This window comes from Cyprinodon variegatus, unplaced genomic scaffold, assembly GCF_000732505.1.
Source record: "Cyprinodon variegatus isolate N-32 unplaced genomic scaffold, C_variegatus-1.0 Scaffold1061, whole genome shotgun sequence".
Lineage (NCBI taxonomy): Eukaryota > Metazoa > Chordata > Actinopteri > Cyprinodontiformes > Cyprinodontidae > Cyprinodon > Cyprinodon variegatus.
In genome coordinates, this window is record NW_015151514.1 from 159,309 (window position 1) to 174,986 (window position 15,678).

At 40.1% G+C, this 15,678-nt stretch overlaps 2 protein-coding genes and 1 non-coding gene across 3 annotated transcripts; 2 read left to right on the forward strand and 1 right to left on the reverse strand.

Annotated features, from left to right (window-relative positions):
* Positions 1-163: 163 nt before the first annotated feature.
* Positions 164-235, reverse strand: trnah-gug. Its single transcript has one exon. It is a non-coding gene; the product is annotated as a tRNA-His (tRNA).
* A 531-nt stretch (positions 236-766) lies between these two features.
* On the forward strand, positions 767-11,063 carry LOC107101166 (abnormal spindle-like microcephaly-associated protein homolog). Its single transcript, XM_015399960.1, has 18 exons — positions 767-1,165; positions 1,318-1,461; positions 3,036-4,431; positions 4,528-4,623; positions 4,743-4,838; positions 4,922-5,068; positions 5,165-5,404; positions 5,493-5,560; positions 5,643-5,784; positions 5,914-6,044; positions 6,380-6,555; positions 6,745-6,890; positions 6,993-7,078; positions 7,171-7,383; positions 8,574-8,778; positions 8,987-9,135; positions 9,694-9,822; positions 10,834-11,063. The coding sequence occupies exons 1-18, from the start codon at positions 890-892 to the stop codon at positions 11,050-11,052; spliced, it is 4,059 nt and encodes a 1,352-aa protein (XP_015255446.1). The 5' UTR covers positions 767-889; the 3' UTR covers positions 11,053-11,063.
* A 1,897-nt stretch (positions 11,064-12,960) lies between these two features.
* LOC107101160 (abnormal spindle-like microcephaly-associated protein homolog) lies at positions 12,961-15,676 on the forward strand (the record flags this gene model as incomplete). The annotated part of the gene is made up of 1 exon (XM_015399951.1): positions 12,961-15,676. A coding segment is annotated over exon 1 (2,616 nt), but the record flags the coding sequence as incomplete, so codon positions are not given.
* Between the last annotated feature and the right edge of the window lie 2 nt (positions 15,677-15,678).

The following is a 15,678-nucleotide window of genomic DNA, read 5'->3' on the forward strand; positions in this document are numbered from 1 at the left end:
TTTTTTTTTTTTTTTTTTTGGTGCTTTTAATGTTTGTTTTCTATACCAAAATTCCGGTAAACAGCTGGCAATACAGTTTGTATGTGTCTAAGTGATAGGGTGCATGAATATAATATAGTGTGTTTCAAATTCATGTGTAAAATCAATTGCCTCTAGTGATTAATGCCGTGACCCGGATTCGAACCGGGGTTGCTGCGGCCACAACGCAGAGTACTAACCACTATACGATCACGGCGAGCTAACCACTTGGATGATTCGTTTGGCATATACAGAGGACCACATCAGATCGATAGTCAACACATCCTTTTTTGTGTGGTGTATTTCATACTCCTTTATTGCCTGTTTTTGAGAAAAGGCTACGTTTAGATTTAGACAAAGATTGTGAAAACAAACATATTTCACGCAGTAAGAATTTACGAGATTACTTTTGTCACTGTGCTCTCCATAAAAAAAAGAAATTTCATACACATGATAAGTTCAAAGAGTTGCAGCCTCATGGGCTGAAATGTTACTAAACCAAATACTACAGTAATCATTTCACCTGTGTTACTCTCAAAAAGAAAAAAGAAATACGAGTGGCACCTCTCGCTAAAGCTGATCTCTAAATGTAGGCGTGGCCTACGGTTGTTTAAAGATAAATTGTAACACTGATTGGTTCTTCGTTGCGTGTCCTTGTGAGAGAAACGCTCACCCATTGGACGTTTCTCAAAAGCTGCTTGCTACTCATTGGCTGGTTGTTTTGTAGAAAATTTAAAATCACGCTTTCTTTGGATTTGAGATAACGTTTGTTGTTAGCTGTCGTGTTTCAAGACTCTGATAATATTTTTCTAAATTGAATTGCTTTGGACCACGTATCATGTAGCAATAATTTTTTTTATCCTTCAAAAATATGGCTGAATTGATAACCTCAGCAAAGCGGGGATTTCAGAACATCAGTCCGGCGAGGAGAGAGGACCCTAACAAGGAAAATGAGATTCCGGTTCTGAGTCTCATTCAGTTTTCAAAGCCACCTTTTGTTACTTTTGGCACTGTTAAGGTGGGCACATCGAAATCGGCTGTTTTACAAATTGTTAACCCGACTGACTATGCCGAAGCGGAGGTTGTCGTGGAAAAGATCCCCTCCAGTAAAGGCTTTTCTGTGGACCATGACACGTTCACGATCCAGGTATGATGAACTGTTATTCAGAGCAGACTGTTCAGAACAATTATTTTCAAACGGAGACTTTCTGGTTAAAAATGTAAAGTCATCAAGATGCCTATCTAATGTTCCTGTCTGTTATTGAAGAGATATTCCTTTTTTTTTGTGTTTGTTTGCAGCCTGAGAGCTCATTCAGTTTGACAATAAGTTGGACTCCAGCAGAGGAAGGTGGGGTCAGGGAGCTCCTCACATTCAATGCCAATGGGGTCCTTAAACACCAGGCTGTCTTACTGGGAAGAGCAGAGGCCCCCAAAAAGAAAAAGGTACTTCCACACTGAAGCTGAATATAACTGACTCATAAGGTTATTATTCCACTATTATTTCCAACATGTATTATTTATATTTATTTGTGTGTGTGTGTGTATATATATATATATATATATATATATATATATATTCTTAAAATAGTCTTTATATATATATATATATATATATATATATATATATATAAAGACTATTTTAAGAAATAGATTAAACACCAACAGAGCATTTATAACCGTTATTATAGGGTTATTTATTCCTAAACTTGTATTAAAATTAGGGCAATTAATCTCATAATCTTGATTAACCGATTATTTAAATAATCTTAAACTAATTTACTAATCGATTATTCATTAATTGGAGTATAGAGACTTAAAAAAATGCATTTAGCTGTCAGAGCACCTCACTTAGAGAAGTAATTATATGAAAATTTAAAAAATGTTCAAACATTTTGCATTTAAGATATTAAAAAAAGAAAATCTGTCAATATGCTCTAAAGTGGTGAAGTTTTAGTTTCATCTGGTTTAATTTCGTAATAATCTTTCTTTAAGGAACTTTTTGCTATCCGATTATTAATCAATTCATCTTAAAAAAAAATCGACAGATTAATCTATTTGCAAAATAAGTGTTAGTTGCAGCCCTAATTAAAATCTGTGCTTTAATATAACAAACTTAGCTTAATTTAACAAATGGTTTTCTGCTTTGGTCTGGCTGATTGTAGAGTGATACTAGAATATAAGCTGTTTTTGAGTAGAGGGCACAGCTGGTAATGCAATCAGCAAACAACCCGATTAATAACTTCAGGCTGGTTGGTAATAATTCAACCCTCAGGAATGGAGATCCCTTTGTCTTCCTTTAAGTCCTAATGTAAATTTGTAGAAATATTTGGAATTTATATTAAAAACCATTACAGTATATGCCAGTTTTCTTCTTTCCTCTCCCTCTCAAAATACTTGAAACAATTTTTAATTTTTTAATTATTTTTCTTCTGTGGGTACGTCCTGCAGGGAGGAGTTGCCCAGTTGGCTAAATGTTATGTAAGAATGAAACAAATGAAGCTCATAACACTTTGTTTTATTAGTTTTCTATATATGAAAGATTGAATGAGTTAAAGTTTTAGATCCAACAGCACCAGGATTATCACAGTTGATCTTTCACAGTATGTTCCAATAACCAGAGCTGCAATAATGAGTTGCAATTATCTTTGACCAGCTGTGGGTACTGTCACTGTTTTTATGTCCAGCTTGTCATTTCTTCATTTGATGCCAGAGCCTACAGCTATTTCGTTTTTGTTTTTGTTTTTTTTGCTAAAGACCTTCATCAGGTGTCATTTATAAGCTTACATGACACATACGATTTAATGTGCTTAATTTTTTTAAAATCTGAAAATGAAATTAAAAGCTTTTTTATTTTATTTTATTTTGGTATGATGTCAAAGAGCAAAATGAAAATAGCCAGATTGGGAAGTTTAACTGGTAGACGACAGTGACTTAACATCCTAAATTGTCAAACCTTTTCCTTAACATATTAGTATAACTACACAGCTTCATAACTTTTTTTATATTTTTTTTTACAGAAGAGCTTATGGGATTCAATCAAAAATAAGGGGATGGAAAAACCCCAAACGTCTATGAGAATGACATGTCCTGGGAAGATGGCACCAAACAAAACCTTCCAAGTATCCCGGCAGCCTCAGTATAAGCGGGAAAAGCCCCGCAGCCCACTGGCTTCGCTCTCTGAGACACAAACTGTTAAAGAGAGAATCCTTATTAAGGACAGACCCTTTCACCATCGCTGCTTAAATTCAGCCGAGCAGAAGGCATCAAAACCGGCCCATGGAGATGTTGTCCTGTCAGATCAGAAGAACTCCCCTGTTGTCCTGCTTGTCCCGTCCGCAAAGCTCGTCCACTCTGGCAGCCTGTCTACTAACGCTAATAGCATGGCGGAAAATCCTAAAAACAAGGAACTCTCTAAGGTGTTTAACAGGACTCTGTCTCCGATCGGTACACCTGAGGTGCTGAAAAAGCTGATGCCTCGCATCGATTCGGGAAGCCCACAGAGTTCTGCTCATGTTGGTGGTGTGGCACCTGAACCCAATCTTCCATCTCTAAACGACGCCCTGGCTCTGATAGGCTCTGATCTCTCACATATTGACAGTAGTCCAAGAAATACCAGTTCTAGCTGTGAGTTTTCTGATTCTTTGGAGTCTAAGAGTGGGAATGGTGCCTGCGGTGCTGAAGCGATGTTGGCTAGCCCGGAGCTGCCCCAATCTCATGAGCCAAGGCTCACGTTTTTCGTCAGCAAAAAAGTGGTTTTAAAGGAGGAAAAAGTAACAGAAAAGGCAAAGATTTCATTCACATCTGCCACTGTGACTAAAACCAAAGCATCTGTGGAGGTCGGCAGTCCAGGGGGGAGGAAAATAAAGAAGTCTCGTCGCCGACTTCTGGAGAAAACGCTTGAACTCTCTGATGGCGGCAGCCAGAGTGACTCGGGTCCGGGAACTCCGAGCCTGCCAGTCATAGATACAGAGACAAAAACTACACCGAGTGATGCTAAACATCAAATCCCAGAGTTCACTTCCTCCAGCCCCAATTCAAGGCTTCCCATCTCCCCTTTAACCAAAACCTTTCCGACATCCACCCTACCAGACACCGCGCCTTCTCCCATTTCGTTCTCGGCCACCTCATCGCCTCTTGCGATCCCCGCTCCAACAACACCCACCATCACCTCATGGAGCTCATCGCCACCTCTGTCCAGTGTGTCCATGGCCGTTTCTGTTCAGGAAGATTTGTTTCCTGTTCAGCTGGCACTGAAAGGCAAGAAGAGGAAGAGTGAGGAGTACTTGAAAACTCATTCAAAGACCGAAGACTCTGGGAAGGAGCAGGTAAAGAGGAACAGGGTTGGGAAGGTTGATCCCCCACCTTCAGTACGCAGCAAAAGAGACACATCTCAGCAGCAGAGAGTTGTGACAAGTGAGTAAATTCATCAGACAAAGGCTAACATGCATTTTAGAAACTGTCTAGAACACATCGCCCCGTTTAAAAAAACTAAATTAGACTTGTTTTTAGGCTCAGCCCAAACTGTGACGACTAAATCTCTGAGGATGGGAAGGTCTACTGCTGGTGCCCAGGCTAAACGTCCAAGCTCCAGAGTCAGCTCACAAAGTAAAAAGCTCCATCGGTTTGGCCAATATCGCTTTGGGGGAGAACAAAATGTAATATTCAGATTTGTTTTCCTTGTTCCAGTTTACAGAGGTTATGCTCTTTGTCTTGTTCCCTTTCAGGCTCTCTAAAAGCCTCAGGTTCACATTCTGTGAGGATCTCAAAAGTAGCTGCTGTTGCTCAGGCAAAGCTAACCTTCATCAAACCTGTACAAACTGGTAGGCCTCAGATAATCACATTTATTTCTGTTTCATTCTGGAGATTTTAATCTGTATTCTGTGTCTGCTTCTTTTGTTTTTAGCTTTACCAAGGCACCCGATGCCGTTCGCTGCAAAAAACATGTTCTATGATGAAAGGTGGATAGACAAGCAGGAGAAAGGGTTCACCTGTTGGCTGAACTACGTCCTCACCCCCGATGACTTCAAGGTCATCACTGAAGTACCTGAAGGTAGAGCTGCACTAAAACACTTTAAATGATTTTCAGGTTGCAGATGGCTCATAAGTTTTTATTTTTTTAATTTAATGTTCTAATTTTCTTTGGCAGCAAGCGCCGTCTCACTCGCCTTCGGCAGCGAGGATAAATTCCGTGTGCCGAAAGCCCCCACCAAGGAGGAGATGTCTTTTAGCACCTACACAGCTAAGCGGAAGCTCAACCGCCTCCGTCGCTCTGCCTGCCAGCTCTTCACTTCTGATTCCATGGTCAAAGCCATTCAGAGGCTGGAGCTGGAGGTGGAGGCCCGGCGGCTATTAATCCGCAAAGACCGCCACCTCTGGAAAGACATAGGTATGATTTCTGACATTAACAACAGCCAGAAATTCCTTAATGTGAAATATTTTTTATCTGATGCATGTTTGTTTTTTTTTTTAACCAGGTGAGCGTAAAAAGGTCCTGAACTGGCTGCTATCATACAATCCTCTGTGGTTAAGGATCGGGCTGGAGGTAGCTGAATTTGACCTTTACGTTGTGTGTTCTTAGAATCAAAACACTGAGGCTTTTTTTAACCTGTGTTTTTCCTCCTTAGACTATTTTTGGGGAGATGATTGCTCTTGAAAGCAACAGCGACATCTTGGGCCTGGCTACGTTCATACTCCAGCGGCTGCTCTGGAACCCAGACATTGCTGCAGAGTTCAGACACGCCCGGGTGCCCCACCTATACAAAGATGGTAATAAATGATATTTGTTAGAGGCTTAAGCAAAATTAGGGACATTTGCTTGTTCTTATGTCATGAACAGCAATCCGTGATAGTTACCATCCTGCAATCATAATGTAAACACTGTTCTTTTCCATTTAGGCCATGAGGAGGCGCTGTCCCGCTTCACACTGAAGAAGCTGCTCCTGCTTGTGTGTTTCTTAGACAAAGCCAAGGAATCTCGTCTGATCGAACACGATCCTTGTCTGTTCTGCATCGATGCAGAATTTAAGGTGGGATGGGGTCCCGGTTCTTAGTTACCATATGTAAATAAATACTGGTATAAAACACAAAGGTCAAATTGAGACCTGTAGATAAAATATTCTTAAGAATCATGTGCAGTTTTCTGTCCAAACAAACAGAAATGTGTTAATTTAAAAGCCATACTTACTTTAATGCAATGTTTGAGGGATATACACATCTACTGATATGCACACATTTAAATAACCAACCAAAAATACAGAGATTCTGCAAAAATGGTCATATTTCACACTTTGACTAGGTTTCCATTTGAGTTAATTTGAGTTTAAGTCATCCTAAGCCTGAGCTTCTCTTGTTCGGCTTACAGGCGAGTAAAGACCTGCTGCTGGCCTTCTCAAGAGACTTCCTGAGTGGAGAGGGGATTCTTCCTCGGCACCTCGCCTACCTCGGGCTACCCGTGTCCCACGTGCAGACGCCCCTCAACGAGTTCAACTTTGCTGTGAAAAATTTGGCAGTTGACTTGAAATGCGGCGTCCGTTTAGTGTAAGTGAGACTTCCTGAATTGGACTGGTTGCTCTGATGCTGGTTGGGAGATCTGCTCTTATTTCTGATGGCAGGCGGTCCCTGCAATGGCAGGATTTGTATTTTCTTACAGTAAATCTGCAGTGGAAATTTTGCAGAGGCTCTTTTTTCTTTTTCTTATTTTTTCTTTCTGTGTGATGTTTCTTCCAGGCGTGTGATGGAGCTGCTCGCTCAGGACTGGAGTTTGTCCGCAAAGCTCCGCCTGCCTGCCATCAGCCGCCTTCAGAAAGTGCACAATGTGGACATAGCTTTGCAAGTGCTCAAAGGCAAAGGGATTGACCTCAAGGATGAAAGTGGTAACAAAAGGCCTCCTTTTCTCATTTAAACATTTACTTACGTTTAATAAGTGGCTAAAAATGGAATTTAGACAAATCTTCATTTGTTATCTTTGTTCTTAGGGTCCATCATTGACTCAAGAGACATTGTGGATGGGCACAGAGAAAAAACCCTGAGTCTCCTGTGGAAAATCATCTTTGTGTTTCAAGTGTGTATCTTCTTTTGATTCTAACAACCTCTTTTCATAGTGGTTCTTTTTGACCAATATTTCATTATGTTTCTACTATCGGATGAATAAAGGTGGAGGTTATCCTAGATGAGGATCAGCTCAGGGAGGAGATCGAATTCCTGAAGAAAACTCTGAGGACCAAGCGTAGACTGGCTCTTTTGAGGGCCGACAAGGGCTGCCAGCCGAGTCCAGTGAAGGCCAGGGTGCCGTACAAACATACGAGCAGAAAGATTACTCTGCTGATGGACTGGGTCTGCGCCGTGTGTGAGTTCTACCACCTAAAGGTAAAATTAGTTTTCTTATGGTTCTCTTAAATTTAAATGAATAAAAGAAAAACAGACATGAAGATTCAACTTAACTCTTGTTTGATTGTACGAGGAATCACAGGTGAAGTAATCATAATTATTCTTGCACCTCTGAGATTGAAAAATGTTCAGTTTTTAGTCATTTTGATGACATCAAGCCCTCCTGTCTGCTGGTATGAAACGGATATTTTGGAACCAGAGTATTTAAGTAGCAACCTCAAGGCCAGAACACACACCGAATCCGATTTTGTGTCCGATCTGACAGAAAATTTTGTCGGAAGATGTCGTGGTGTTTAGTGCACTTTGAAAGTGGAAATGATCACACAATTTTAAGCAAGAGGGCTACACAGCAATTCAGCAGCAATTTCATGGTTCTTACAGGAAGACAGATGCAGTTACAAAGTAAAACACATCAGCATTGGGAGAAAATACAAAAAATCTGTTAATTGCACCGGGAAACAGTTAGTTCGAAGTCGCACAGAGCATACACGGCAAGTAGGTCAGACTTGTTCAAAAACAATGAATGAAACAATAAAAAAAGAATAGGCTACTTTACCCATGATAGGAATTCAGGAGGACAGAAAACAGATAAAGTAATGATCCTCTTTGAGCCTCACAAAAAAAACAAAATAACGATGGGCAAACAGAGCAGGTAAGCGTGGCGTATCTCTCTCTCCTCTTTATGAAAAAAAAGAGAGAAAGACTTCCCAGATCTCTCTCTGAGAATCGACTCTCTGCTTCATTCAGCATATAAACTGCTCCATGGTGTTTATTGCTGTGTTTTTGTTTTCTTTAGGCCTAGATCTAATTATGTTTTTAATATAGGCATATAAATATTCTCTATCTGTTCTGGCTTGAGATGATGCACAGGCTCTTTAAGTGGGGCTTTATTCCATAGAATGCATCTATGGGGTAAAGATTTCATAATCTGTCAAATGTGGAAAATAGTTTTAATTTTTGTGGCACAGAGACAGAAGTGAAAAGAAGATCTGCGCAGATATGTCCACCCCGCTTTGACATGCAAAAGATTTTATCTGAGAATTAATAAGTCGTACACAACTAGCATCTTCAGGCCTTCACACCGGATTTGGCAGCCAGCTAGAATTATTCATGGTAATGTGTAATCATGTGGGAAGTAAATAAGCAGTGTAATTTTTGTGCGTATGCAGGTGGAGAACTTCACTGTGTCGTTCTCTGATGGCCGCATCCTCTGCTTCCTTCTTCACCACTACCACCCCGGTGTCCTACCGGAAGCATCCATCAGCCACAGCACCACACAGACCGTGGAGTGTTCTCCGAGGGGCCGGCTGGAGCTGAACAGCTCAGTTAGCGACTCAGACGGCTCCTTTGATTTTGGACCAGCAGACCTGCAGGGTACAGATCTGTTGTGTGCAGAAATTTCATTTATTTTTGATTCTTTAGACTAACATTTTATTTTATTAATGCTTCTTATGTTTGTTTGACTTTATTAGGAAAAAACAGCGATCATGTTTATCTATTTCGTTTTTTTTTTTTTTTTTTTTTTTTAGTTATTATTATAAATGGGCTTGTGTTTTGACAAAGTAAGGTTTTATCTAAACAGGACAGGATTCTGCATCTCTGAAGTTTAAAGAGCTTCTGGAAAATGAAAAGAACAACTTTAAACTCGTCAACTCAGCAGTGGCTTTCCTGGGTGGCGTACCAGCCATGATCAACCCCGCTGACATGTCCAACACCATCCCCAGCGAGAAGGTGAGACCAGAACAAAAGGCTTCTGCAAACGTCTGGAGCTGAGCAAACTTTTTTTTTTGTTTTTACTCTGTCATCTCCCCTCCTTGATTTTCATGCCTTATCCAATCCATTTCAATTCATATTTACTTTAGGATATTTTCATTTGCTCCTGACTTCATCTCCATGTCTCTTTGGAAGTCCACACAGAAGAGGTTGACAGATTTGGTCAGAAAACCTCATCACCATCTTAATTGGTTTTATAATGGGTTGAATCCTTCATAAGAGTAAAAAATAAAATTTTCAAAAGCTCAGAGGTTTTCTTCAGGGTCCCACTTGCAAACAATGGTCTAGGAACTCGCAAAGTTTGAAGTCTTCCAGTGATATTGAAGTATTGCTATGGGATGTTTAAATCATCCTCAATGGTGTGTCAGGAGAAGTTGTAGGCCTAAAAAGCCATGGTGTTGTTAAATGCTGCTGATCAGAGTTAGTCAAACGTTGTAAATAAGCATTTAATTAGATCTTTAAAAAGCCTATATTTTTGTTAAAAACTGCCAATCAAACCCTCTGATCCCTTTCCAGGTTGTGATGTCATACCTGTCGTTTCTCTGCGCTCGCCTCTTGGACCTTCGGACTGAGACCAGAGCAGCGCGGCTCATACAGGCTGCATGGAGGAAACACAAACTGAAGAAAGATCTGCTGCTCTATGAGGTTCGGAATGTTATATTTCTCTCTTTAAATTATGGGATGTAAAAGTAAATGATCTTTACAATAATATCTGCATTTTAAAGAGGCTTAATGTCTTTAGTTGCTAAAGTTGCTGATATGATATTTCTGTTTATCAATTCCCCCCTATTTTCTTTATTGAATTAATGAACTATAGTTGGGTTTCCCTATAAATATAGATGCACCGATCCATTTTTTTTTTTCTTGGTCCAATCAGATGAGCTGAGCCCATCAGCCGACATCCAATACAGATCCGACTTAATGAACCTTGTACCGTGTGAATGAAGGATTTAGTGTTGATGTAACCATAGTTAAGAAAAGCTTAAAGATGAAAACGGATATTAATGTACTTTATATTACTTATTAACAAATAAGCAGAAAAAGAAAATGATGCAAAGTTCCCTGGTTTGGCTCTCTGATATAAAATCATCGATGTCTGACTCTGCCAATTAGTCATATCTGAGCCAATATTCGATTCAGGTTTCAGATCTGTGCATCTCTACTTATAAAACAAAAATAATATTGCTGAGGTCAAAGTAAAGAATAAACTGATTGTTAAAGAAATGACAGCCAACAATTCTGCATCCTAACTATGGTTCCAAATTAGGTTTGGGCAGTTCATTGCATTTGCAATATAATTGCAATTTAGCAAAGCAGCTTTCAAAGAATAGAGGCACTCAATTTTAGTTGCGTTACATTTAACAAGAGTAAAATAAATGAAGTACATTTGGCGATAATTCCCTTAAATTTGTTTTGCCACCACACAGAAGGCACAGATGCAGCTATAGCAGGCAGATTCATGCATGATAGTAGCAGTAAGAACTTTTTCACACAAAGATTACAGTAAAGTCCTGCAACAATGGGCTCTGGACAAGCAAACTTTCAAGTTAATGGAAACAATTGAAACTTTCAGGTGAAACTTCAATATGCTTGATTAAGAAGTATATTGAGGTTCATATGTTCCTGAATGTCCTTTCCCCTCATGTTTCAATTTAGGCGAGAAACAAGGCAGCCCTGAAAATCCAGGTTGTGGTGAGACGTTTCCTGATGAAACGTAGAGTTAAGCGCCAGAATGAAGCTGCCATCGTCATTCAGTCAGCCTGGAGAAGACACTTGGCTCAGAACTGGCTGAGAAAGCAAAAGGAGGCTCAGCTTCGGGATTTGCAGCATAAAGCAGCGTCTGTCATCCAGGTAGGTGCTGAAGAAGGTCTGTGAAGACAGAGTAAATCTCAACCTAAAAAGACACAAATTACAGTAAATAAGGGCAAAAATGACCAAGTTGCTATAGCAAAAACAGTGCCATAACATTACATTGACAATATTGTAGGATGCATTTTAACATACGGACATTTGGAAGGAAAGTTCTAAATGGTTGACAAGCAGTGGTGGAAAGTAAAAAAGTACATTTACTTGATTACTGTAGTTAAGTACTTTTTTTGTTTTAAATATCTTTACTTGAGTAATGTCTTGGGGTGTACTTATCACTTTCACTCCACTACATTTCAAAATCAAATATTATATTTTCTACTCCACTGCATTTTGAGGAAGGTGATAATTACTTGTTATTTTTTGCTTAGCTTAGCTTTGTAATCCACTGTTGCTGTTTTTAAAAAAAAAATGCAATTTCAACATGGCAGATAGCAGCCATTGGGACTGAATTCAGACACCACTGTTTAAGAGATTTACATGACATTCCAAAAATGTGGAAAAACTCAGGGCAGATGTTATTTGCATATCAAAAACTTTATTAAGGCATTAGCTGTTGCCATGTGGCCAAGTCATTCAGTAGGATGAGTTTTCAAAGCAGAGTTGTAGTTCTTTTGTGATAACAGATTAAAGCTTAAACATCTATTCCATAGTGAAAGTGTGTGGAGAATCAAGACTCGTTTGTTTTTAAATAAAAAATATAATCAAAATATTTGTCCTTATTTTTTCTGGCATTTTTACGCTAAAGTTCTAATTGGTGTAGTTTTGTTGGTGTGGTTCCAAGCGTCAATTCATCAGGTAAGGCAAGGCAAATTTATTTGTATAGCACAATTTAGTACAAAGACAATGCAAAGTGCTTTACATGATTAAATAGGAAAATAAAACGGAATCAAAGCAAGTAGGAAAAAAAAAAATAAAATAGAATAAAATAAAAAATGCAGAAACAAAACAGAACATTAAAAACAGTTTGACTAAAGAAAATGAAAAAGTTGAACTAATGATGTTTCAGTTGAACTGTTTAAATAGAACAGTCGAAGGCAATCCTAAACAAATGTGTTTTTAGTCTTGATTTAAAGGAACTCAGGCTTTCCGCACTTTTACAGTTTTCTGGAAGTTTGTTCCAGATAAGTGGAGCATAGAAACTAAATGCTGCTTCTCCAAGTTTAGTTCTGGTTCTAGGTATGTGGAGCAGGCTGGAGCCAGAAGACCTGAGTGGTCTGGAGGGTTGATACACTGATAGCAAGTCTGTGATGTATTTAGGTGCTAAGCCATTCTGAGATTTATAGACTAACAGAAGTTTTTTAAAGTCTATTCTCTGAGATACAGGGAGTCAGTGTAAGGACTGATGTGCTCTGGGGTGATGTGGTTTCTGAAAGTTACAAGGTTCTTTAAAATGACTGAAAATTAAACATAAATGCACTGATATTAGAAAAGTTAATTTGTATTTTTTAACAATTAAATGCATGTACTTTTGATTACTTAATTTGAAGTGTTTTCAAAAGTGAGTACTTCAATACTTTAACTTGATTAGATTCTTGACTGATTAACTTTTACTTGTAGTTAAGTAAGATTTGAGTATGGAATTCTACTTTTATTCAAGTTGAGTACTTCATCCTCCACTGTTGATGAGAAATTGGAAGGAATTTGTATTCTGTGACATTCTGCAGGGTCACCTTTGGCTTAGCTCATCAAGAGGCTCAAAGTTTAGCTAAGCCTTAAGTAAATAACTCAAAACTCTTAAAAACCGTGTAAACTATGAATAAGTGTGTGTAAATCAATGTAAATCAGTAAAATGCATCGAAGCATATACAATTGGGTTTAAAGTTGTGAAAAATGTCAGTTTTGGATATTAGTATTAAACTATGGTTTATGTGCAGAGTAGTTACCTTACTGCATGTAATTTATTCAACAAACATTTCCTTTTTTGTCTTTTCAGGCTCACTGGAAGGCATTTTTCACCTTGAGGGCTTATCAGCGCCTCCGGTATTACACCATTGTAGTTCAAGCCCAATGGCGAATGAAAAGAGCAGCTACCACTTATGCAAAGATCTGCTGGGCGACTGTAGTCCTTCAGAAGTACGCTCGAACTTGGTTCCTCTTAAAAAAAGATCGAGAGCAATATCTCCTCATTCGGGAAGCTACAGTGAAGCTTCAGAGATCGTACAGAAGGTGGAAAGATCATAAAACCCAGAAGGAAAACCATGCAGCCGAAGTGATCCAAGCTGCTTTTAGAAGATGGTACAAAGATAAAATGGCTCAACGAACTGCTGCTGCTGTAAAGATTCAGTCTTGGTACAGAATGCAGTTGTGGTCCCATCGGTACAAGAGGATCAGGAGAAGCACTGTGCTTCTCCAAGCTCATCTCAGAGGAAAGGCACAGAGGCAGGACTTTAAGATGTTAAAGCTGCAGCACCGCTCTGCTACGGTCATCCAGACTGCCTTCAGGGGACATGTTGACAGAAAACTGTTTGTGAATATGAGATCCGCAGCAGTGATGATCCAGCAGAGGTTTCGGGCCTCTGTGATAAGAGACTTGGAAAGGGAAAAGTTTGTAAGGATGAAACGAGCAGCTATTTCCATACAGGCAGCCTACCGTGGAAAAGTGGCTCGAGAACTGCTGAAAAAGAAGCACAAGGCAGCAACACAGATCCAAGCGGCGTATAGGAAATATGCTGCCCAGAAGAAGTATCTTCTCTTGAGAGAAACTGCAGCTGTGATACAACAGAAATACAGAGCTAAAGTATTAGCCTGCAAGGCACAGAAGGAATATAAAGCTATGAAGAGTGCCACAATCCTTATCCAAGCTACCTGGAGAGGCAGAGCTGAAAGGAACCGGATAAAAACATTACATTACTGTGCAACTCTGATACAAGCTCACTATCGTCGACATAAAGGGCAAATGCGGTATAGATCTGTAAGGGCAGCAGCTGTGGTCATACAACATCATTTTAAGGCTTTTTTGGTGAGAAACAAGATGAGGAATGAATATCTACAGAAGAAAACGGCGTGCATTGCACTCCAAGCTGCATTCAGAGGCATGAGAGTTAGGGCAGAGCAAAGGAAAAAGCACCAGGCTGCAACTGTCATTCAGTCTGTGGTTAAAATGTTCTTATGCAGGAAACGATACATTCTTCTGCAACATGCAGTCATTTTAATCCAGTGCAGATACAGAGCTGTCCTCCTCTGTAGAGCCCAGCAGGCTGAGTTCAGGAAGCTGAAACGGGCCAGTTTAACAATACAAGCTGCCTTTAGGGGGTTCATGGTGAAGAAGGATCTAAAGAAGAGGCATACAGCCGCAACAGCAATCCAAGCTCAGTTTAGGATGCACAGAATTCGAGTGGCATACCTGGCCATGAAATGCGCCGCCGTTATTCTTCAGGATCGCTACAGAGCTAAAATGCTTAAAGATATGCAGATGAAGCAGTTCCAAACAATGAGACGTGCAGCTGTGGTCATTCAGTCAGCATACCGAGGGTACAGTGTCAGAAAGAAAATTGCGGAGTGTCATCAAGCGGCTAGGATTATTCAGAGAAAGTTTTTGGCCACTAAGGACAGAAAGCAGTTCCTAGCTATCAAGGCAGCCACTCTGATATGTCAGCAGAGGTACAGAGCAGCAATCCTGGCAAGACAACTCCATCTGGACTACCAGTCAAAGCGCAGGGCAGCTGTTCATCTGCAGGCCGCCTACAGAGGGTACGCTGTAAGAAAGCAGCTGTATATTAGGCATATGGCAGCTGTGACTATTCAGTCACACTTTAGAAAATACCAGCAGAGAAGTCGCTTCAAAAGTCTAATCTGGGCTTGTAAAATATTACAAGAACGTTTTAGAGCGAATAAAATAATGAGAGCAGAGGTGCAACAACTGAAAGCTAAAAAGAGAGCCACTGTTGTCTTACAGGCTGCCTTCCGAGGGATGAAAACAAGGCAGACACTAAAAAAAAGACATCAGTCTGTCAGAGTCATCCAAAGAGCTTATAGGTCCTACCGTCAACGTAAGCGCTACCTGTCCTTAAAAGCATACACCATCAAAGTCCAGCACAGATATCGGGCAAATGTTGCAGCTAAGCAGCAAAGAAAGCAATACCAACAAATAAGGATGGCTGCAACCATTCTTCAAGCAGCATTCAGAGGGAAGCGAGTTAGAGAAGAGATTGCACATCAGCATCAGGCTGCAACCTTGATCCAGACTGCATTCAGAAAGCACAGAGAGCAAGTTAAATTTCAGGCAATGCGGCTCTCTGCCATCCTCATTCAGAAACACTATCGAGCTCTTCTTGTCCAGAGAAGAGACAGAGAAAGCTACCTGAGAACGAGACGGTCTGCTATAGTCCTGCAGGCAGCATTCAGAGGACATAAGGCAAGGAAGGAAGTTTCCCACTGGCATCAGGCTGCAACTGTGATCCAATCTGCGTTCAGACAGCACAGAGAACGAGTCAAATTTCAGGCAATGCGGCTCTCTGCCATCATCATCCAGAGACGCTACAGGGCTGTTCTTCTCCAAAGGAAGCACAGGGAGAACTTCCTTAAAATGAGACATTCTGCTGTAGTTGTTCAGGCAGCGTTCAGAGGAGCTCATGTGAGAAAAAAGATTGCAGAGATGCACAGGGCTGCTGCTATTATTCAGGCAACCTTCAG

Bases quoted from the DNA above. Each gene is read 5' to 3' on its own strand.
- LOC107101166 (XM_015399960.1), top strand. From the start codon at position 890: ATGGCTGAATTGATAACCTCAGCAAAGCGGGGATTTCAGAACATCAGT. The intron at 6,556-6,744 runs GTAAGTGAGACT...TGTTTCTTCCAG, and splicing joins AAATGCGGCGTCCGTTTAGT to GCGTGTGATGGAGCTGCTCG. The intron at 6,891-6,992 runs GTAACAAAAGGC...CTTTGTTCTTAG, and splicing joins TGACCTCAAGGATGAAAGTG to GGTCCATCATTGACTCAAGA.